Consider the following 25,376-nt stretch of genomic DNA (forward strand, 5'->3'; position numbering starts at 1 on the left):
CCTAAGGTCAGAGATTACAAGAGATTTACATGTGAAATATAAGAGATTCAATACAGGGCTGACATGGAAAAAGATCAGCTCCCTCCCTCTTCCCCCATGGACGTGGTTTTGGTTTATTTTTACAGATGTACATTTAAATATAGTTCAGATAAGACTGAAGCTGGTGAGAGACTGTTCATTTGTAACTTTTATATATATCTTCATATCTCTTGTATTTATATGCAGCTTTTACTTACATACTGTCCAAAAAATGTTTATAGTATACACTAAAGCAAAGCTAAAATACAGTTTCTTTTAAGAGTCCTGTAACAGCAAAAACCTTTCAGCAATTTTACTCTGTGTGTGATTATTTTAAATGCTCCCATCGTTAAGCACACCTCAGACTACATTACTAGACCAGGAACAGTTTGGTTAAGAGCACTTAAAACTCAAGTACTTACTTATGCATATATCCATCTGCATTCCCTGTTAAATTCATCTGCATAACAGTCTGAAATTCTGTCTCATTGCAGCAGTATTTAAATACTGTGTTGTTATGGTGACAGCAAAAGATGTAAGATTTATTGTCAGAAAGACGGGGGCAGTGAAAACCAAAGTGGTAGCGTCCTTTGTAGTCTGTATATGGCTCGCAGACCCGAAAATGCGCAGACAACACTGCAAAACAAAGAACAGTATTAGAGTGGTGAGTCATTTCTGTCATCAGTATGCTATGAACTATCGGTTTTCATTGGTTAAGCTTAAGCAGCTGTTCTTTGATTTCTGAAAATGTTAACGTTTCAGAACTTTCAACATTATAACACTATATACTGAAAAACATAGCATTTAGAATTTGTTGGTTTTTTTTTTTTTTACTTTACTACTGCTATGATTCTGTGATTCTGATAACTGTCATTGATTTCAAGGGAAGAGACGAACTGCCTTCCATGCCAAGAAACACAGAAGTATTTAGGAAAACATTTTCATAGCGTGCATATAGATATCCACAAAGACCCAACAATATTCATGTTGGATTTTCCAGCAATGACTTCATGAAAACAAAAAGCTGATGTAAAAATTGCAACAGAAGTTTGAAGATGCTTCAACTATGGACACTGTTATTGATAGAAATCTCTCTTCCACTGTGAAGGCAGTTCTTCAGTAAGGATTATTCTGTCAGTTATGGGAAGTACAAAACTTTTTAACAGATCTCAACAGCTTTGAATTTGCAGTGAGACAGAACTAATAGAAATACAACTACTCCTGGGAATTCTTACAGATCTTCTTATTAAATTCTCATGTAAAGTGTTTATTACACCTCTGAGAACATTTTTTTCCAGGACTGCCACAATGATTTTACCATCACTTTTCCTAAAAAAGACATAAAAGGAAGGCCATCTACACCCTTTGAATGTAGCTGACTGCTGCAGTGACTGGCACACTGTGGTTACAGCTACATGGTAAGACTGCAGGAACCCTAATTGTTACCAGCAACTGGAAGCCATGCGTGCAGAAAGGCAGCAAGGAAAGACCTTCCAACATAGTTGTTTATCACTTACATGTGAATTCTTTATACATCTGAAAAGTCTTGTACAAGAAAAGCTCCATATACCACCACCATTCTAACTGATTCATTTTTGTGGAAGGCCCTGTACTACTAAAGGCTATATGTACCATAGGGTGCCCAAAGGCCTTACATTCCAAATAGAACAAAATGTAGATGCTGAGAATCTGAATGCACAAGTGGTAGTGAAATGTTTTTACTCTGTTTAGAGAACACAGACACAGCAATGCTGTGGGCAACTTTGCTTTCTGAAGTTACACAACTGTAACTACAAACTGAAGTTGCCCATTTTAGGCTGGCTACTCTACTAACTTGATGTATGATTTTAGTATCTGTTTATCAGTACATGAGGATACCTATAATGACTTGCATTGATTGAGCTTAACTACACAGCATCTCTCCACACACATTTCCTGTTCACTGGAAATTGTGTTTTCTCATTATTATTTTTAGGTTTCTCACATTCTTTTACTGTGGGCCTAGTCAAAATTTAATGATCATTGCAGTGGAAATGACTTCTTTATTTATGTGTATAGAGGGAGCATAGAACAAAGCATTAAACTAAGAGAAAACAAGGTCACATACTCCCTTCTGAATGAAGGAGAACCGCTCTAAACTTTTTACAGTCTAAATTTTTTTTTTTTTTTTTAGCTAAACTAAGGCCTAAAAAAATTTCATGAGAATTTCACGAAATCAGTGCAGTAATTCATTTGCATCCTCTCATGCCAATTTTAGTTTTTCATTTACCTGAAACACGTCCTCTTTGATAATAGGATGTGTGGCTAGAATGCAAAGTTAGGTTTTGTAACCACAGATTTCTTGAGGAAAAAAAATAACACTGAACGAGATAGATGAAGGCCTCCAAGGACAATCAAATGTCTATAAAATCTGATTCACTTTTTATGAAAGTTCCTATCTCCACTTGTGTCTGTTTCTACTGATTGAAGATCTTACAGCAGTTATCCTCCTAAAACAGTCTTTGTGCGCCCTTTGTATTTGTTACAGTTTCTGCAGAAATAAGAAGGAGCCATATCTTTCAGAGCAACCTGCATACGTATCTCATTATGTCTTCATTTATCACCCTAAGTTGATATACAATTAGATTAATGTTATGACATATGACAGCATGGGTTCATGAAAGGCAGATTGTGCTTCACCACCCTCATTTCCTTCTATGACTGTGTGACCAGACTGGTATTTTCTCATGCAGACTAGTAGATGAGGAAAGGCTGTTGATGTAGTCTACCCAGACATCAGCAAAGCCTTTGACACAGTCTCTCACAATACTGTTCTGGGGAAACTGGCTGCATGTGGCCTGAACAGGAATACCCTTCTTTGGGTAAGAAACTGGCTAGAGGGCCGTGCCTAATGGGTAGTGGTTAATGGAGTTAAGTCCAGCTGGAGACCTGTTACAAGATCTAGATCTAGATAAGATCTAGATAAGCTGGATTGCTGGGCTGAGGTGAATGGGATGAGGTTGAACAAGTACATGTGCCAGGTCCTGCACTTCAGCCACAATAACCCCATGCAGCGCTATAGGCTTGGGGCAGAGTGGCTGGATGACTTTAAAGAGGAAAGGGACCTGGGGGTGTTGGTCAATGCTTGGCTGAGTATGAGCCGACAGTGTGCCCAGGTGGCGAAGAGGGCCAATGGCATCCTGGTTTGCATTAGAAATAGTGCAAAACTGTAAGAGCAGAGAGGTAATCATGCCGCTGTACTCAGCTCTGGTGAGGCCGCATCTTGAATATTGTGTTCAGTTTAGGGCATCTCACTACAAGAAAGACATCGAGGCCCTCGAACATGTCCAGAGGAGAGCAACAAAACTAGTGAGGGGTCTGGAGCACAAGTCTTATGAGGAGCGGCTGCGGGAGCTGGGATTGTTTAGCCTGGAGAAGATGAGGCTCAGGGGAGACCTCACTGCGCTCTGCAACTTCCTGAAGGGAGGTTGTGATGAGGAGGGGCTTGGCTTCTTCTACCAGACAACAAACAGGACCTGATGAAATGGCTGCAAGTTGTACCAGAAGAGGTTTAAATTAGACATAAGAAAGAACTTTTTCTCTCAGAGAGTGGTCAGGCACTGGAGTGGCTGTCCAGGGAGGTGGTGGAGTCACCATCCCTGGCAGTGTTCAAAAGGCGTCTGGATGAGGAGCAATGAGAGATGGTTTAGTGGTTTGTTGTAGCTACGGTAATGGGAGGACAGTTGGATTAGATGGTCTTGTAGTTTCTTTCCAACCTTGTGATTCTATGATTCTATATACATGTAAAATGTAGGTGTCATTATTTATTTATTTATTTATTTATTTGTATGATGCCCTTTTCCTTTAGAAGTGTTAGATTACTTCAACTACCTAGTAATTTTTGCAGTGTTTAATATAGATTGTTGTTTCAAATTTCGGACATTTTAAGAGAAAATGCTAGAACTTGCTTTGAAAATAATAGGATAGCAAAACTACTGGTTTTCATGTATAATTCCTTCAGCTTAACTTGGGTAAATTAAATTAAAGCCAGGTTAAACTACTGAGAGAGAACAACAGCCCTGTGAGGTTAGGCCTGAGTTGTATATGGCTCTTGTGCATGTTGTTATAACTGTATCTCATTCTTTTTTTCATAAGCAATGGAATACTTCCATGCTTCTGAAACTATCCAGTGCTGAGAGAGAAACTGCATTGTGAGAACACTTTAGAAAGCTCCAGGATTTTGGAAGGTTTAGATTACTCCTTACTGCAAAGTAGTTTACTTATCAGCATGTGAAATGTTCTCCGATCCCTAGACAGGTTCTTTGACCATTTTAGAAGGAAAATTAAACACAGCTGACTTTGGGGATGAAAAGATGGGGAAGGCTGAGTACAGAGAGGAGGGAGAATAGAAGATAACACTGGGTCAGAGTGTGAGTTAAGCTTCTAATAAAATGTATTCCCAAACAAACCCTTAAATAGTAAAATGTGTGTTAGTGATTAAAATAAATAGAAAAGAAAAAGCATGAAGTGCTGTTTGAGTTGCTCATAAACTCCTCCTCCTAGTGAGGGGTGGGGGAAGAGAAAATTAGAAGGGCAAAGTGAGAAAACTTGTGGGTTGAGATAAAGGCAGTTTAATTTGTGAAGAAGAGCAGGAGAAAAAATTGGTGACATGAAGGCAATCACGCACCACCAGTGGGGAGAGGTCTATTCCATTCCCCAAGCAATGGTAATTATAGAAAAAAACAAAAACAAAAAAACAACAAACTCCTGTCCCAGTTTTATGGCTGGGCATGACATTATCTTCTCTGAAATATCACTTTGGTCAGTATGGTTCAGGGTGTCCAGCTGTACAGCCCCAATGAGAAACAGAAAATGCCTTAATGCTGTGTAAGCAGTGTCCAGCAACAGCTGCGGCATTGGTGTGTTATGAATTCTGTTTTGGTCACCAGTCTAAAACACAGCACCACAGAAGCTGCTGGAAAGAAAAATAATCCCATCCAGCCAAATCCAGTACACTGTGAAAAAGCATTACACAGCTTACAATAAATCAATCATTTCACTTGCTGTATTTGCTTATTGGATCTCTGATTCCTAGAACAAACTATAATATAATGTTTTACAAAGTATTTTTTTTCCCCTGAAAATAACTTAAATCCTGAGTGTGAAAGAGCCTTATCACTACAGCAATACTTAGGATAAAAGTAATGTAGCTGAAAGGCTGTGGGTTGTCTGTTGCAAAGATGGCAGCTGTTTCTGGAGTGGATTTGCATGTGCAAATTCTCTTCCTGTTTTTGAAAGGCATTACTGAACAGGTTGATGATATAGATGCTCCTATCTCTGTTCCTGCCAGTTTCCAGAGAATAGTCTGTCATGCTTCAAATGACTGATTTGAACTCAACTTAAAATTTATCCAGTCTACCATAAAATGTAAACAGCCAATATACGTCAAGCTGCTGCTTCCCTACCTGTTCATGGTTAAAGTGCTCAATGCTGATTTTTTTCTAATTTAGTTACATAATTTTTCAAGTATCTGTGTTTTCAGATTGGCTGATCATTATAAGCTTTCCAGATAAATCTATACAAATATTCACATATTTACATTTTACTTAGCACAACACCAATCATTTGAGAGTCTCTGACAATTACCATGTAAATATCCATAATTTAATTGAAAGGATAATTACTGTAACATGCAAATAATATCAAATTTTGCTTGCTAGTATAAGCTTTGATGCCATCCTGATGTACTTTTCAATCCATTATATGAATTTAACTATCAGTATTCCTGGAGAGTAAAAATAGGCATTACAGTGGTCTGAAAGGATGTTCTGACTGTATGACTGCATGTTGCTTCTCCCTCTATTAGGCATTCCCTACTCAGTTAGTACAATTAATATATGTCCATGTATTCTGAAATTGTGCATCACTGTGATAACACTGAAACAAAATCATTCTGAACTTTCAGCATGCCCAATTTGATTATATATATATATAATATTTATGTTATATATATATTATTTCGTGGACTATATATATCTATATATCTATATCTATATCTATCTATCTATATATCTATATATCTATATATATATTTCATGGACCCACAGTCTATTTCTCCCTTCTCTGAGAGCATTTTGCATTTATTCCATTATATATATATATTATAATTACTTCTGTGCATCAGGACAGGTTAGGGGATGACCTACTGGAGAAGGTCATGGGGGCTCTTGTGGACCACAGGTTGGCCATGAGCTATCAGTGTGCTCTTATGGCCAAGACAGACAATGGCATCTTGGGGTACATTAAAAAAGAGTGTGGCCAGCAGGTTGAGGAGGTGATCCTCCCTCTCAACTCTGCCCTGGTGGAGTACGTTTAGACTACTGTGTCCAGTTCTAGGTTTACCAGTTCAAAAGAGACAGGGATCTCCTAGAAGTTGTCTAGCAGAGGGCCACAAAGATGATAAAGGTCCTGGAGCATCTCCCATATGAGGAAAGGCTGAGTAACCTGGGTCTGTTCAGCCTGGGGAAGACTGATTGGATCTGATAAATATTTATAAATATCTAAAGGGAGATGGGAAGCAAATGGATGGGGCCAGATTCCTCTTGGTGATGTGTAGTTATGGGACAAGGAGCAACAGCCTAAAACTTGAACATAGAAGTTCCATACTAACATGAGGAAGAACTTCTTTATGGTAAGGGTGATGGAGGTGCACTGGAAAAGGTTGTGGAGTCTTCTATGAAGACCTACTGCCACTGTTTCCCTTTCTGAAAAAAAAGAGTTTGGGCCCTGAGAACAGCTATTCTGGGAACTCCCCTGTTCCTTCTGCCCTTTCCTTCTGCCTGCAGAGCCAATTCCAATTCCAATTCCAATTCCAATTCCAATTCCAATTCCAGTTCCAATTGCTGAGTGCAGTTCACAACCATGCATATAGCTTTAAGAATGCGAGTACAAAGGTGGCATCTATTTGTACATCAAAGGTTGGAAATGAGGACAGTCTTACAGATGGAAATCTGAAAATCTAGGAAACTCAAGAAGTTTTGCCTTTAGATATTCATTTCAGCTCAGTTTAAGAATGCTGTTTGTATAATTTCAGTGAGAGTAGCAGTCTCTTTTTTCCCTGTCACTCTCAGCACATGAAGCCATTAGTTTTTCTTTATGGCAACTGATCCTAGGCAAAAACAAGAAAAAAGTACACTCATGCTGGCTGCAAAATAATAATAAATAATAAATTTTATTCTTTCATCCATGTCCCATGAAAGGTCATTTAGCAATGGCTTAAACCTAATCCTACACATGTCAGCAGATGCGTGGAACTAAGCTAGCATGAAAGACTTGTGGTGACACCAAATGAAGCCTGCACTCTATACACTGACGTTAGTAGCTAAATTGTGTAAGAACTAATGGTCATATATAACCAGTTTCAAATGAAAAACTGTATTTCAAAGGCACTAAATTTTGTCTCCTAAGAGAAAAATATGTCAGGCCACTGGCTTTTTGTTTGTGTTTGAGGTAAAAGGTGTTTGTGTAGCAGCAGGTGACTGCTACTGTTTGCATGCATATTGCAATCATTCATTTTACTGGAACACAGTTATATTTAAATTATCTTGAGGAAAATGATTGGAAAAGTGGAGTCTCAGGTGGTTTCTAGTGGAAGTCCCACAAAATGAGCAGTAAAAGTATGAAAACATAACAAAAATCAAAAGAAAAGATCAGAACAACTTTGCGATGTTTGATCGGTGGGATGTAATCACTGAAGTCTTCTTGAATAACTGACTTTTCTTTTATATCAGGGAAATAGCTTTCTGAAATGACTTTAACATGAAAAAAGACAAAGAGGTTGCTCCAGCTCCCCATGCCTGATTCTTGTGCACAGGAGGCAGGTAGTTAGATAACTAGGGATGCAGAGCTATACATACGGATAGCAACAAAAAGACTCCACAAGAAAATAACATTTTAAGATTACACCAAGAAGTAGTCTAGCTGATTATAGTGTAAAATTTCCACAAAAGGAGTGTCAGTTATAGCTGGATAATGATTTATCATTAGTAAGAATTAACCTAAACACTTGCAAATAAGCATCAGTGAGCAAGAAAATCCACACGTCAAATAAATGATGGGGATATAACACTGCATATTACAGGCATCATACATATGTGATAACATGTGAACTCTTACTGAATTACAAAGGTATCTGAAGATACCTACTTGTCATGGTAAAGTGTTAAGTATGGTGATTACGGATATGGTGCAGCACAAGGGAATATAGAGCAATAATAGAAAAAAACATCAATCACATTTTCAGTTAAAAAGCACTTCAGGAATGGAGGCCAAAGAGGTCTTATTCAGAGTTAAAAATTCCTAGGACCAAATCTGTTCAGCCTGTGAATATTCACCTCACCTTTTTGTTGTTTAAACATTCATCTATCATTATAAAAATATTCCATGTCTTCAATGTCACGGATAGCTTCTGAAGAACAAATGCCACTAGCAGTCATAGCACTCAACTAATTCTCAGTACAACAGCTAACAGATTGCTGCAAAGTCTGTGTGCTAGTACCAAATACCTAGGGCAGATCTGGTAAATATCTACAGAAAGAAACATATATTCCCTCCTGGTTCAGTTAGTTTTTCAGATTCTGGAAAATAATGATACTTGCATACTATGATGTCATGCATTTTTCTTTAAGTATGTGTGTGTATATTACATATATATATATATATTTGTATGTAATATGTATGTATGTATGTATATATATGTAATGAAATTTACATCATACCAAACGTGTACTCATTTCAAACACAGTTAAAGTTCCATCTTCAATCTTTCACCTGCTCATGTGTTTCTGTGTACGCATATAAAAACATACATTTGGTACCCAATTTTTTTTTTTTTTCCTAAATAGACTGTCATTCAGCAAAATGGTTGGATTTTATTGTGGTGCAGATTTTTCCTTTTTTTCTTTTAAGCAAGCTGAAAAACTACTGTAGCAAGAGTGTCTTTTTCTGTTGAACTATGTCAGTGACTTGCCACTTGTTCTTTTGTAAGCTCAGTGTTCAATTGCATTTCACATTTCAGCTTTAGTTGTTAGATGCAAGCATGCTTTACTTGTTATTCAATTAACGATTCATTTGAACATTTTGGTTTTGTAGGAATTCGATATCAAATTGTAACACTTTTTTCCCCATGACGTTGATAGATAAATTCAAGATATGAAAGTCAGTTACCTGCTGACAAGAGTAATGAAAGCAGAACCATCAGCACATTCAAGGACTGTTGACCACAACTTGTCATTGTTGGCTTTCATTGGTCCATTAGAGAATCACCTGTTTGATGAGATGCAACATTGTGGTTAATTGTCTGTTTCATGTCACTTTCATTTGTTCAAACATTTACTTCTCCACAAAGCTTTGGTTAATTGAAATAGCTTCACACAACAAGAAAACAAACAAAAAAAATCCCCAACAATATGCTTCTTTCTGGACTGTGTTTTATAAGAGAAAAAAATATTCCTATTATTCCTTTCTCATTTTACCCTGAATGTACAGAGCTATTTACATTGTTTTCATTAACTCAGGGTATAGAGAAATCACATAAACTCTTTATTGGATATTCACACTTCCCCTGTAATCTAAGATCAGCAAGACTGTGCTTGTCTTATTGGCACATAAATGGGCTGTTGTATTATGCCTGTAAGAACCAGAAGGATATAAACAATGTGAAAATAAATGATCTACTTTGGAAGTTGATCTGTTTTACCCCAATAGAGGGTGCAGTCGTTCAGAGAGTGGGTTGAACAACTGAAATGTCTGGAAACATTTGAAAAAATTGCTTTGATTCTAACAAAAAGACTTTTGTAGAATCACTCTTATTTCTTGGTTTTCCTGGAAGAGAGGGTGAGATGGGATCAGTTTGGCTGGTAGTTATTCATAAAAAGGATAGCCTAGTTTATTTTGCAGAAAAGCCCTACAACTGGGGAAATGCATCTTACATCTGCATTGATTCAGCATCGCCAGCTGTATGTCACAGCTATGGCAGAGATTCTGTCCCAGCGCAAACATCATCACCAACACCAGCAGGAACATCTGCTACCTGTTGTCATTGCTAATGCAGACTAATGCTGGTCTTCAGCATCCTGAACTCACATGGACGCTGGTAAATAAAAAGGAGGTAATTTGTTGGCCTGTATGACAACACTGGGAGCTCAGCCTCTATATCAGAAAACATAGTTTTTACTACTGAAGACTGTTGGGGAACCTCTTACACTTCATCTGTTAAAAAAAAATATAATTATGGCCTTTATAGGAGAGTGCCTTGAAAAAAAAAAGAAAGAAAGGAAAATGACATTTAATGTCAAAAATTAAATTTATTGTTTCTGACAGCTCAAGAGCAACACAATGCCAAATGCTTATGAAATCAGCACTATAGCAGATAAATACGATGTAGTCTATTGATTGATGTCCTCAACAGACTACAGCAGCAAACTAAAATCCAAAGACGATTGTACCTGCAGTTTAAAAAGAAGGGGAATATATCAGTATTATAATATATTATAATGACTGCATTATGAGTAACATTTGAGGGCATGGGAGGGGAGACAGTTCTATTTACAGAGTGCTTAGAGGCAACAGATTTCTCACTAAAAAAATACTATGTCCAGAACAAGTAGATTTTGTAAGAAGTCTTCTTAGCAGATGAAGAAAACGGATCACAGACCTACAAATCAGTGGTAACTTCTGTATCATGGATGCTAATTAGGAGCATATAAAGAATACTTCTAAGCATCAACGCTGCTTGAAGAAGTCACTACCTTTCTCCAGAAGGAACATCACACCAGTTAAAACACCAAGCAAATATAAAGTCAGAATTTCATAAGAAAGAAGTAATTCTGATCATAAGACAGAGATTAAGAATGTGGAAGTTTAATCAAGTGGAACAGGTACAAAGAATGAGTTACCTCCTATATTGCATAAGGAATAATTTCCTGAACGAACCAAAACTGCAATAATTCTGATAGTGATTAATTACCAGAAGGGAATCTTGGCATTAGTGACAATTAATTAAAGGGATCAATATGCATTTCTGTTGTGAATCTGGGAAGAGACAGATGTTTGGTAGGGCTGAGAGTATTAAATATTTCCATATCAAGAATAATTTAGGATGACATTAATGAGTTGACACCAAAGTTTATAATTTTAAAACTGCAGTTCTGTGTAATTTGTATCTCTTTATTTTAGAAGGGATGGTGGGGGAGTATACAGATCCTTTTTTTCCCCTCCATTACTTCAATTGGAAAAACATGGTAGCATTCAGAAGAAACTTAATGACATTTTTAAGCAGTGAATTGGATAATCCAGGTAAATATAAGCTTGTGAGCCTGATGACGATACAACAGAAAACTAAAAGGATTGTTAATGGAAAAAGCAATTAATAACTAATTAAGGAGAGTAATGTAATTAATGTACATCACTGTGGGTTTACAGAAAGTACATTCTATATTTCTCAATTTTGTTTTTGATGAAAGTTGACTAATTAAGGTAGTGATAATATAGCAGATTTATCTAAAATATTTTGTTCAGTAGTATGCATTTTGATAAAAAATGACATAAATGCAAAATAATAATACTGTATGTCATTTGTCAACAGAAGATTAACTCAGACAGGAAAAAGAATGCCTTTTTTTTTTTTTTTCTTTTTCCTTAATTTCCACTCTTAAAGGAAATAGAGTACAACCTTACAAGCAAACATAAACCTACAGAAACCTAGAACATTTTCAAGAAAAGGAAGATTTTTACTTATGTCCAACAGAAATAACAACAGTGATTCTGACATTTTAATCCAAAGGGTCTATTTTGCTAAGTGCCAGCTCAGAAGGTCAAAGTGGGGAGACAAAAAAATTAAAGACCTATAACAAAGTCAGGGAAATGACAGAGTTGGGTATGTTTGTGGATAGGAATGAAACAGTGCATCATCTATCAGTCATTGCGTATATTCGCACATGGTCATATGGTTTATCATGAAACCAGAGTGAGTGTGTGATTACTGTTCCTACGAGGGATACAAATATATATATATACATATATATATGCTATATGTATACACACACACACACACATATATATATACATACTTGTATAGAGATAGGGAAATGTTCTGATTTTGTAACCACCGATTCAGTGCGTTACATTGAATATGACCATTTCAATGAGTTGGAGATACAACTAAGCATTCACTACTTTACAATTATTGTTATCATAATTTTCTTCCAAATGGTGTTGTTCAACTAAAGCAACCATATTTAAGTGCAGCATTGTGAAGATCCCTCTGAGCTATTATGTACGTTGCTCCAAAAACAATGTCTCTGGAACATGGTTTCTGCATGGAGGAATTCGGTGACACATCTTTGCTTCATATGCACTTCCAAGTCAGATACCATTTTGTCAGATGGCCTCTCTGCTGCCATTTGTTGCACAGTAACAAAACATAATGGAATACTGTTGGCAAGGTTCAGTCTGTATTGCCATACCACCTCTTACCCTGTGGGCCAACACAATAAAATAGGAAGCATTACTTTTGGAGCAACCCTCATAAAACTCAATCAGCCAGGTGGAATGGATGGGCAGGAAAACTGGTGGTATAGAAAAAGAAGGGATTGAAATCATAAAGAAATCATCCTAACGTTACCCCACATGATGGAGTGATATATTTTAACAGTGATATGGCTGAATAATTTGTTCTGATTATTATTAGTCAAGACTGACAGAATGCTTTATAAATTAAAAATATATTGATAAATATTTTTTAATGAAAGAGGAACTTTTCTGTGTTATTTTAATAAAATTTGAACAGCATGTGGCAAATCCAATAGAGAAGGTAAAGGGCTTGGAAGCTAATAGGTTAGGTTTTCTTCCTCATTCTGTAAATCAGTGATAAGATGTGTGGTCTAATGCACCAATTTTAACTTTCAGTGCAACATTTCAATCTATTTGAAGTCAATATGGTCATCCTTATCCTTGGCCCTTGACAACCCATTCTTTGTCTTACACCACACTCTGTTTTCTGCTAGCAATCATAAGTACCACTACAGCTACACCATAAAGTAGGCTAACAAAATAGTTGAGGAATCGTTGCTTTGGAGGGTAATTGTTTTTTAATTCTCTGCCTGTTTCAACATTTCTAAAGTGAAATAGAAGTAATGGTCCTTACACATTTTTCTTAAGCTCTCTTTTTACAGTATAGGGCTTATGTCAGGGATATTGCTTTCCCTTGCTAAAGATGCAAGAATGAATGATTCAAAGAGAACAAAATTCAAAAGAAAGGTGCTGTGATGTTAAGATCAAGGAGTACAGACGNATATGAGACACAACAGGTGGGTAGCTTTTTGTTCCTGCCAGCAGAGCCTGTGTTTGCCCTGCACTTTCTACTCCCACCACCACTACAGAAACTGAATTCATTTTCCTACCCACTCGCTATGTAATCAATAGATGTAGATATACGTATCAGATCATTGCACCAGACTTTACTCTTTAGTCCCACACTGTGACATTCTAGCTTGTTCTTTGCTACTGCGTACACCACTTTAGTTATCCGTATGGTTTCAACTAGCAGAGTGTTCTTGAGGGGAACTGGTGAATCATTTGAAAGAAAAGCTGCCAAGAGAAATAACCATTTCATGTAGCAAGATTTTATGCAGAAATATTATTCCCCTCAATTCAAGGGAAAAGACAAGTGTGTTTAGAAGAGATCCTTTGAACATTTTGCATTATTTATTTATTTGTTTGTTTGTTATTTTAAAGAACAGAAGGTGCTAGCTAGAGGATTATTAAATACATCAGCACTGTCTTGGAAGTTAAGGAATAACAGAAGTCTAGTACTGATTCAGAAGATCATCTAACTCAACTGTCACAGAATCAAGTGCACCTAAATCATAGGTAGCACCACCACCAGAGTGGTTCCCTGGACTTCCCAGGCTATTCCCTTCCAGCACTTCTCTAATCTCATGGCTATGCCTAACTCGCAGCTCCTTTGCTTTGATTAAATCTCTTCTTGAACTCAGCAGACCAGAAACAATTTGCCCAGATACGCATCAGTTACACCACTCCGTGTCACTATTCAATTACTACATTCAAAAAGTGCCATCCTATCTATCCACTCAGTCTTTACTTAGGTTAGCAACTTCCACTTCTTACAATTTTTCATTTAAAATATATTTTCTATACTTTGTCATATATCTTGCCCTACAGTTTACAGTAAAGATTTAATACAGTTCTGCGCACATGCCTTCAGTTGTTTAATTTATATTTTATCAGTGTCCAGAATGTCCTGTGAAATTCCCCTGTGGTTGCCAACTCTTCCAAGTTAGATAAAATTACAGCATTACAAATGTGCAGAGAGCCAAAGATCTTCTACTAATCCTCAGAGTTAATCAAAAGATACACATGTATGCTGTACTCAGGTAGATGCTTCTACATGTGACATAATTAAGGATGACTGTCTTTTCTCACCAGTCTCCAACTGGCCTTCCAAGCCTGCTAAGTACCAGTGACCTGGCCCCAGGAAATCATGAGAGTGGCAAAAACAATGATGGGCTTCCTTCCTCCTCATCTTCGATTTGCTGCAAGGCACTGAAACCATCTTCCACACCACTTCACACGCTGCTGGGACAAGGAGGGTCACTAGCAGGGAAATGGCCTCCTCTCAACCTATTAGCTCTTTTCAAGGCAACTGACAACACAGCCTGGATTGTGACTGTAGTAAAGAGACTAATAATGTGGCCAAGGCAGTCACAGTGGTTGAGAAAACTGTTTAAAATTAGATAAAAAAATGAGGCTGTGATCTAACCCTAACTTCTAGTTCAGCTCTACTAAATTCTCACATTAACTCAGAGTGAAAAAACGCATCTAGAATGAATCGGCGCATGTTTCTACAGTGAAATTACAGTCATATTACAAAGGTAGTAATGTACCTGGAAGGATAAAAAGAATGGTTTCACACTGCAATAACCTCAAAAAGTGCTTGTGAAAAACAGGTACTAGTTTTAAGTTGACAGTTAGCTTACTTTAAATAATTAAAACAGACCTATGCAAAGGAATTGCTGGGATGAAACCTTCTAGATTAGAGTGCACCATTAACATGACTCATTACTTCCCCAAAAGCATCTTAATACATATATTCAAAGTTAAGCATGAAAGATGTAGAGATACTTATGTCTCTACACAACTGCAAATAAACTCCTGGCCATGAAACTCTTCCTCCTTATTTCATAAAATTTAAAATTGAAAACATAGATTTGTTTCACGTCTACCCCACTGCTACAGTTATTATTCCCCCTTGCTAAATAGCTATGAGGAAACAACATGCATGAGTGCTAAAACATAAAGCTATGAATGAAAGACTTCCTGCAGATCATCTTGCAAGCTTTAAGTAGCCTATTGTTGCTATTAATAAGAGAAAGCCAAGAAACTTGTATGTACTACAACTGACAGCTACACCAAAAAACACTAAAGCTGCTCATTTACCTCCTGCCACTCTTGCCCCTTTCCCATTTCAGCCATACACTTATTACTTCCCTACACCCTGAGAGACACATGTGAATGCCAGGTGGAGATGGATTTTAGCAGTTCCTACTCAGACCACGCAGTACATTGCACAGCAGAATGACAGAGAAGTCAGAAAGATTTGTTAAGAAAACAGGATAATTGATTTTAGAGAATCAATGGCATATTCAGACTTCAAATTCACAAAACAGAGCTGATGAGAAAGTTCCCTAAGCTAGCACGAAATCTTTGTTGGCTGCCGAATTCCTTATCATCTCTGTTAGAAAAGTAAAGATTTTAAAGGTATTATGGCAATGCAGCTTTACTGCAGAATTCCAAAGAAACTTCAGGTAATTTCTTGGTGCAATTCATTTCCTGTTTGCATTTGATAGAGTAAATACATGATTTCCTGAATTTATTGCCAATGAAGGTCTGAAAGTGATAGATGACTTTCCGTCCTACAATTACCTCTCCACTGTGTGCATTAGACCTCAGTCTGTGGAAAAAAATACCTAAATTACTTCATGTAGACAGTCAGATGTGTAAAAATAGCAGCTACTGTTGTGATGATTTACCCACATCAGTAACTAACTTCAGCTAAAAGTTACTGGCAACTTTCTCGCTTTTCAGATGCAAAATTCCCTCTGCAGACAGCAGTAGCAACCTCTCCTAATACTCTGAAGAGAGCTTTTCTCTCTTTTTGAAGACTGAAATATTCATATGTTCTCATTTCCATGTACTGTATCTACACAAGAATATGCAGCTGGCACTTATTATAGCCATCCGGGTTCCTTATTTTTAATCAACTCAACCCAGTTTTCTGAAGGTACACCTCAGTTCAGAAACGTACCTGGATATATATCTGCATTAAGCAAAGCAGATGAGTGGTTCTTGTGCAAACAACTTCCAGTTCCAGCTCACACAGGTGGCTAATAGGACTGCTAGATTAAATTAATTAATACGTACATACATAATCAAGGTGAAACTGTCAAGTCTGTTCCGACATTCACAGAATGAAGTAATCCGAAACAACTAAAATTTGACTCTGAAATTATGAATGATCTTCTTGGTCTCTCATGAGTCAGGAATGACAATGAAACATACACAGATTTGCAATAAGAGCTGAAGAGCAGGATGGGATTCAGTTTAAAATTATTACAAATCTCTTCTGGTAATCAAGATATCATTTCATTAGGCAAGAGATGCCAAATTCTCTAGGGAAAGTTAAGCTTATGTTTTGACCTATGTCCAGTGCAGAGCAAATATTTTAATTTAAAATACCACATTATTCCAAGTCTTTAATAAAGCAAATTTTTACTACTTTATTGGAAATGGGTATTCAATGTGATTTTAAAGATGTTACAGAAAATTACAATGAAGTTGTGGAGGTAAGACTACATACAAGCTTTATTATTAACATGTTTTGAAATCTCCCTAGTCTAACAGACAAATATTGCCATAGATTTAAAAAACACTTCAGAAAGCTGCCTTTAAGAACATAACGTGCCATTGTTACTGCAATCACACTAGAGTATCGCCATTCTAATAAACACAAAACACCAAGATTTTGGAGCCTTCAAAACACTAAACTGATAATAACAATGCTAGTGAATCCTTTTTCCTCTCCTCTTAGGCAGAAATACTTGCAGGACAAAATGAAAGAAGTTTGTTAATAGTCAGACTGGCAGGTGGGGAGGTTGCAAACCAGAAGGAAAATAAAGGAAGCTGAGCAACAGAAGAGTGACTTTTAACAATTTAGATATTTTTACAGTGTATAGTTTTAAACTGAAATACCAAGTAAAACATAGCTGTGCTGCTGGTTGTGACATCAAAGGCATCAACATTTCTGTTTCGCATTATTTGTTTTACAGGTTGCAAAAAGTGCTTATTATGTATAGCTTAAGGTTTCTGCACGTTTTCTCCTGCAGAGGCAGGTGTGATAGAAGCTACTTGAAATGACTTATGAGCTGAAAATGTTATTTCATGATCGCATATAGATCAAGCACAGAAATGCCCACCTCACTGAATCCACAAGAGCCAAGCAAAAATCCCCCAGTGATCTACCAGAAGCATTAACTTCAGACTGAAGCTACAGCTCATTAGAAGTGACATCTTTTGTTCAATACATATGTGTGTTCATTTGGGTGTCTGTGCCTTACATATGTACTCCTTGGTGTTCAAGCACCACAGTGGTACAATGAAACCCAGTCATAAGCCACAGACAACAATGACATACTGTGCTCCACACAGATGCATATCTAAGAAATAGCTTCTACCCCAAAAACTTGCTATTCATGTGTCTTTAATTATGGCAGTACACATGGCAATGTGTATCAAAAGAAGCTCAGAAAACATAACATAGGCTAGGAGAGACTGAAGGTCAGCTTATGACTGAAACAGGTTCTCACATGCTATTCTGGATCATACCTGCACAAAGCTAGCACTGATGATGTGACTTATATGTACACTTCTCTCTGTATAACCAACTGAATAGTTCACTATGTTGAAAAATTCCAATATTGATAGGCATTAGCTTTGCACTTTTAAATGGTGCAGCTTAAATGCAAAACAGCGAATGCCTAAAGAATGCAACTGCATTAAATGCTGTTATGAAGATGGATGAACATACTTTGCTTCAGATATGCAATTCAGTGGGACACCAAAATGTGCCACTGCAGATGTTAAGTTTTGCTGTCACCTAAACTTGAAACAATTTCACCTTGGCTTGGTTCGTGTGCAAGTCTGGGAGGAAATTGAGGAGCCCACACTGTATTCTGGATATACACTGATACAATCATCCCACATTACAGTCGAGAATTAATGATACTAAGAGCACAGGCTCATGACTACAAAGCAACTAAGTGAGGAATTACCACCCTGTGCACGTGTCAGCTGCTGAATTGACAGCTGTGCTCAGTGGTAGAAATCAAAGCATTCCTATAAAACCATTTATCCATCTTTAAGCCAGTATTTCATTTCCAGTGTCAGCATCCTTCTGAATCCAACCTAACATCAGCATGCACTGACAGGAAGCACCTTATGACTTGCAGATGGAAAGTGCACTGAGTCACGCATAAAATAAACATGACCCATCCACACATTTTTATTTGGATCAATTGGTTCATGCTACATAAATTTCCTTCACACAAAAAAGGGCATCTATTTCTGCATATTGTGCAAACTTACTTTACCACAGAGTTTTGATTAGCTCTTTAGGTAACTTATAATTAAGTTGCAGGGTAAAACACTGGTTTTATGGAAGTTGGTGAGATTTTACTCTTAAAGTCAATAAGATCAGCTGCTTGCATCTGCAGTAACAAACTATGTAGGTCACTCCAAAAGCACCACCACCTATTTCTTTCCATGGAAACTACAACAGGTACAAAGAGCATAATAACACTATTTGACAGAGCAAATTCTCATCTACAAATGGCTATTTCTCAGCACAGTCACCACCACCATTTTCATCAGTGATGAACAAGAACCTGCATGCCACACTCATAAAAATCTACATCAGTCCAGATGACCCACTGTTGCTGTGGCCATTTCTGAAATGCAACACTTAACATCTCACTGTGCTCACAACCACTGTTTAATCTCTGCAGACATTCAGTAACTGTCGATGATTGTTAGTGGGTGCAATTTTTATACATGAAGGAATGCAATGACAAAACTTTGCTTGATACCCACTTCCATGTCAGATACCATTTCGTCAGGCTGCCCCTCTGTGGCCATCCCACCAACATCCATCTTTGATACCATGGACCAACATAATAAAAGAGAAAGCATTACTTTCAGAGCAACTCTCACATTACTTAACTTCTGGTTGTAATAGCCAATGTAGTTTCATTTGACAAACTCTCTGAAGCCATCTTTTTGAAGATTACAATCACTTCCTCTTTACCGTGCAGACCAGTACAGAGAACACCACTGACAAAACAGTAACTCCCAATAATTCATACATAAGGGATAAAGTATGGTATTCATTGTACATTAGACAGCAAATATATTAGTAGAAAAGCAGTAATGCAGACACAATAGTGGAGAGTTGGCAAATATATTTTGTTTCTTATATACATTAACTACACCATATACTGCCCAAGAATTTTCCCAGGCAAGCCAAATTGTTTAACAGTCATGCTTTAAACCATCTTTATACAAAACGTGCTTACAGATGAATGACACCATATGCATTACCTTACTAAAGTCGAGGTAAAGAATCTCTAAACTGCATATGGAACTACTTCTCACAGTATAGTCCCAAAGATCCATTCTTTTGGGTATTTTAGAAAAGTGAAATTAGTTAATTTGTTAATTGCTGATTTTATTATCTTATAACACAAATAGCTCTAGCTATTTTATTTGAATGAGCAACACAAAAAATTGATCATAACACTTCGCATACAACAGAAAAGATGTTGCTACAGCTTCCAAAGGGAGAACACTGTGCATGCAAATTTTATGAGCAGAATATTAAGATTAAAGTAATATCTCTATGGGTTTTCAAGGTCTGTTCACAAGTATTTTATCTTTTGTCACAAAATTTTTGGCTCCTCTTGTCTAATAGAACTGTAATTCTTTTGGCAGCTTCCACAAATACTCATTTTGCAGTGATTTTCTTTTCATTAACCATAAGGTTTTTCATACCCACTACGTAATATATTTATCAGTATGGATGAAGTCATATACCCCAGACAATCAATTCTGTCTTGAGACAGTAAATCAGATTCAAAATACACTGAATTACGAAATCCTTAGAACTCAAATGTAGTTAAACTGACTCTAATGAGGTCCGTGAAGTGCAGAGTAGCTTTTCATTTTGGATTAACTCACTTCAGCTATAGGTTCCAAATCAAATTTCCAGTGAACCCCCAGAAGAAAAGGCCTGGTATTCAGAAAGAATAACTGAAATCTGTCTTCCTCATTTTACTTTAAGTATCAACTCAGAGAAACCTTTCTGGAAAACTCTGAGGAAGAGATTATTAATGTCTTATGAGGCAAAAGAGAAAATAAATTAGAAACTTGTGACTTTCTAATAAAGTCTAAGAAGTGACTTTCTAACAAAAAATGGGGTCTTCCAGTATGGAAGTATGAGCCAGATGATGAAGTGATTCCTCCTCTTGTCTAACCAATCCTATCCCTTTCCAGCTTCTACCCACTTCAGCTACTAGATTCATGATTTAATCCCTACAGCCAAAATAATGGGAATAAAAATGACCAGAGGACTTCTGAAGAGCACTTCCAAATCTTGAATTCTGCTGTTTCTGGTTGCCTCCAAAATCCTTCTCTATCTACTTGTCATCTCTAAAGCTTATTGACGTATGATCTTTACTAGTCCAAAAACCAAGCCAACAGTCCATTCTTCAGCTTCCTTGGTAACCGACTATTTTCTATTTTATAAATAACCTGTGGTTTTTTTTGTTGTGTTTACCCATTTTCTCACACAAAAATCCTTATATTGATAAACTTCTTAGCCCCTGAACTCTAGTGTTACAATACCTGGTCTCCACATCAGTTATAAGGGTGGGTACAAACTGCAATGTGTTAAGGTGCACCTGGTGGGACACCATCACCATACAAGATTACTATCCTGTTTTCAGGTCTGATGAACTACAAGCACTACAACAATAGTAAAGGACTCGTTTCAGCCTTCTCCGAAGGCTTTTGAATAGCCAGTGCATTGGCTGTTGTAGCTACAATAGGTCTTAAATGTAGCCAGGTAGCTTTGTAGTTTTTATAGCAAAATGTATCAGATGAACCCAGACTTCCCAAGAAGCCACAAGGAATCCAAGGTTTTCAACTCAAAAGTGAATTTTGTTCCTATTTAGCATCTTATCCACTCTTTGATAATACAATTGAAAAGTTGAACCTGTCCCATTCACAATATTGAAAACATTCTAAGCACTGAAATCTTACTGCTTATGGGAAATCAGTTCCCCTAAGGATGGCTTATATTGTTCTCAAAAGCCAGAGTGATATTTTATTTCACTTGCATGAGTTCTAAGTTTTTTGGGTTTTTTTTTTTTTTTTTTTTCCCTGCCTCTTATTTGCTCTCAGAGGGCTATACTCTAGACAGTTCAGCTCCAGTCTTTCTTTTAATACAAGAATCTACTACTCTCCCATGGAATTTAAATCATAAGAGTTTACACAAGTTACTGTTTTTTATAAAGTCTACTCTGAGCAAAAGAACCATTTCCTTTGTTTCCTACTAGTCTGTAGTGTACATCAGAATAGGTTATTTTGTCCGTAATGTATGCACCAAAACTTAAGATTTCTAAGGAGAATAATTATTCACAAAGTCAGCCAAAACTGATGTTTTTTAAAAATAGTGTTTCATGTCCTAAACACTGGCACTGAAGAAAAATAAAGCAAGAAAAACAAAAACAAAAAAACATAAAATGTTCTCCTAGAAATATCTGAGTGCTTATTCTATTTCTCTCTGATTTACAGCATGAGAGAAGTGCGCATTACCCTGGGTCAAATGAAACATTCTTGGTTGACTTGACAGCTTTTTCTTCCTTCCCTGAAAAGGCAAAAATGTTTCTGATTAACCTTATTTAATGTCAGTCCAGTCCCACGTATAATATGCTTCAATTTTACCATTTAACCACTAACTCAAAAGTCTAGTTCTAACACCAACTTCATTACACTAAAGTCAGTGCCTTAAGTTTCAATAAAAGAACAAGAATAGAAGTTTCAATTCTTAATAGTTGATTTTTAGAAATATTTCAGTTGATCAGGAGAGGTTACAGTGAAATTCCTAACAGAAACATCTGCCACATCAGACATGTGTTCCATTTTCTTTTTCCAAACTAGACTGCTAGATATTTGAACATGGACATGAGCAGAAATTTGTCTTAAATTTCCTTGATATCCCTGTAATTAGAGTCTCACAATGTTCTGAAGATAAAATCTACTCTTGAAATCTCTAATTATTGTAACAGTGAATTATTACGCAGTTATTTCATTATTTCTGTGTTTGCCCTTCTGCAGAGCTCTTATCAGCACAGACCTTTTAGCTCAATTACTTCTCTTGATTAGTTTTAAACAAATAGTAAATGCTATTTGACCAGTCTAACATTCTCTTTGTTATATCACTCCTAATTTTATATGACCTTTTTGAAGCCTATTTCCCAGTATACAGTTTCAATCATTTCAGTACAGCGTCCTGTGAGAATATGGGGGTTCCAAAGTCTTTAATTAGGTAGCTAGAATTGCTTCTTCATATAACTTGGATCATAATGCTTATTTCAGAGATACGCTTAGAAAATGAAAATGTATTGAAACACCACTAATTTGAAGACATAAAGAAATGATTTCAAAGTTATTACATTAGATTGATGTTTACATAGCTTAAAAATTGTGTTTTCATGAAGAACTTACATCATAAGTAGCTCAGAAACCCTACCAATTACAAATGCCATTCAGGAAATAATAAAGTCAATTTAAAGGACACCTTGTTCTTAACCTAATATACCCCTAGCTAGGAGCTATTTTCTTTCTCTGGATGCTTTCAGCTCATATTCCCACCTTACCCAAATCATTACACCAACTGTATACTGAAAATGCCCAAGTAACATGATTGAAAACACAATTTCATCTTGCTTCTAAGCTCTAGGTGTAGCAGTTTCTGAAAGGGACTTTAAACAAATGAATTTCCAAAGCCACTCATACAATCACCTTCCTCACACTATAAGGTAATTCACAATAATTAGGAAGGTTATTCTAACTTACAAAAAACACAAATTCCTTTCAGTCTTAAAAGAAAACTCACCTAAAAGTATAACACTGATTAAGAAATAATTTAAGAAAATCACACTTAACAAAGTATTTCTTAGTCAATCAGGCTTGCAGCTTGAAACTGCACCAAGTTCTACTTAATCCTTCACAGAAAGGTGATTCACCTCAGGCTAAGCATCTGTACTGGAACTGCAATCTAACGTCATAAACCTTTTCAAAAAGGGTCTCTTCAAATGAAAACAACTGGAAAATATGCTCATAGATGAGATCAAAGTTCATCTGAAGAACTGACAGTGAAACGAAGAAGTGTTTCTGTTTCCAGGGAAGTCAGGAGGCAAGAATAAGGAATTAAACACCACAGTCTGCTTCTTTGTAGGGCACAGTAGTTTGATAATTTATAAAGGCAAAAGGTGCAAAAAGCACACAGCTAAGAATTCCCGATGAACACGAAAGAGTAAACCAATTCACTTATCTAATAGGAATATAACTGGGATCTTCATCAGGATGAAACAATTCATAAGAAAACTAGAAAACACTGTTAAAGCAAGCAAAAAGGAAAATTGTATAGGGATGAAGACAAATATGACTACTCATGTTTGTAACCCAAGAAGCAATGAAAGGAGCCAAGCAGCAGTGCATGTGTTGGCAGTGCATAGACTTCAAAATTAAAGACCTCTGATGGAGTTCTAAACACATGTAACACAAAACAAATAGAGGCACTTTAGAAGGGACCTGTGGGAATATCAGCTCAATGAATTTGAAACAAGATGTTAACAAAGTGCTGTCTCCACTGCAGCCATATAACAAAACCAGTTGAGAAGTGTATGCATGTTAATAGTTAACAAAGCATTTGCAATTGAAGTTATACACTTAAAAAATCCAGGTGGTGTACTGGTACGACTACCCACAGACATTTACATAAACTCGGTGAGAACAGAATAATCAGCATGGTTTTCTGAAAGCTAGCACAGCTCTTAAAAAGGCAGCTCTCCCACAGAAATACATATACAAGGTTTCTCAGCAAATTAAGGATCAAAAGCCTGTTAACCTGAGGCAAGCATTTAAGTTCCGTTATTTGTCTTAAAGTTGGAGGAAAAAAACAGTCAACTAAATTCAGCCTTACTCAGCATACCAGCACATTGGTGTGAACATGAGAATACATAAACATCAATACCATCAGGAACATTAGTGACAACTTTTATCTTTGCTTCATAACAAGGCAATAGCATCCAAACTACCCATGGTTTCTCCAGTCAAGCCACCCCTTGCATTACTAAGCTACTAGATATCAAGAAGGCAGTAAAAGAAGAGAAGCAGCTGAGATAGGTGCCCCCTACAGCATATCTGCTAGTTAAAAAGCCTGGGCTTTCTGCATGCAAGAGTTTCTGGCAAAGAGTATGCAGAAATAGACAAGGGAAAATGTATATGTGTGTCTTCGTATTTAAGAGAGAAAACATGATGCAATATCTAAGTTGTTTGGTTTTATTACAAGTAACATAGCAGGCATTACAGCAAAAGCATTTCCACTATTATGGATGTACCAACCTGTCAGCACCATACCACAGCTCCCAATTAGCCTGCTACTTTTTATCCACCTTCTGTTATATTTCAGTTTACCTCTACAGTTGGAGCATTAAAAACAGATCTGGAAAGATCTGTTGTACTCTAAGAAAAAATATACATATAAGCCTGAAGTATGTGTATTACACAACATATATTGATACCACCCGTTCTTACAGCTAGAAAACAAACTGCAGACCTTTTTGCTTTTAATAAAGTTTATTTTGGGGGGAAAAAATCCAAAAAACTTTATGCATTCTGTGCAATTCACATTGTTCTGACATACAAATCCATACATCATATTGTCCTTTCTCATGGAGATCAACTTGTTTATTATTCCACTGACTCAATGCTATGAGGAAACTGATTCAGTCTAAAACTATATAACTTGAAGCATGTGATTTAACACCTCAGAATTTTCTTACTGGAAAAAGATAATTGCATAAATAAATAAAGCTGTTTTCCATCACAAAATTCAGCAGTGTTTCAGTACAATACGACTACTGGTGAAAATGCATAGTTTTTTCTCCACTATTGCAAACCTG

At 36.7% G+C, this 25,376-nt stretch overlaps 1 protein-coding gene across 8 annotated transcripts in view; it reads right to left on the bottom strand.

Annotated features, from left to right (window-relative positions):
* Window positions 1-25,376, bottom strand: part of SHISAL1 (shisa like 1) — a 95,519-nt gene that overhangs the window by 54,526 nt on the left and 15,617 nt on the right. For 7 of the 8 annotated variants that reach the window (XM_032446442.1, XM_032446429.1, XM_032446436.1 and 4 more), the window contains 2 exons: window positions 9,223-9,321; window positions 441-654 (listed from right to left, as the gene is read on the bottom strand). In XM_032446442.1, the coding sequence (XP_032302333.1) occupies window positions 441-654; window positions 9,223-9,289 (281 nt within the window). In that variant the 5' untranslated portion in view covers window positions 9,290-9,321. Of the gene's footprint in view, window positions 1-440; window positions 655-9,222; window positions 9,322-22,002; window positions 22,055-25,376 lie in introns of all 8 variants that reach the window. The other variant, XM_032446441.1, reaches the window with a different exon arrangement.

This window comes from Coturnix japonica, chromosome 1 (genome assembly GCF_001577835.2).
Source record: "Coturnix japonica isolate 7356 chromosome 1, Coturnix japonica 2.1, whole genome shotgun sequence".
Lineage (NCBI taxonomy): Eukaryota > Metazoa > Chordata > Aves > Galliformes > Phasianidae > Coturnix > Coturnix japonica.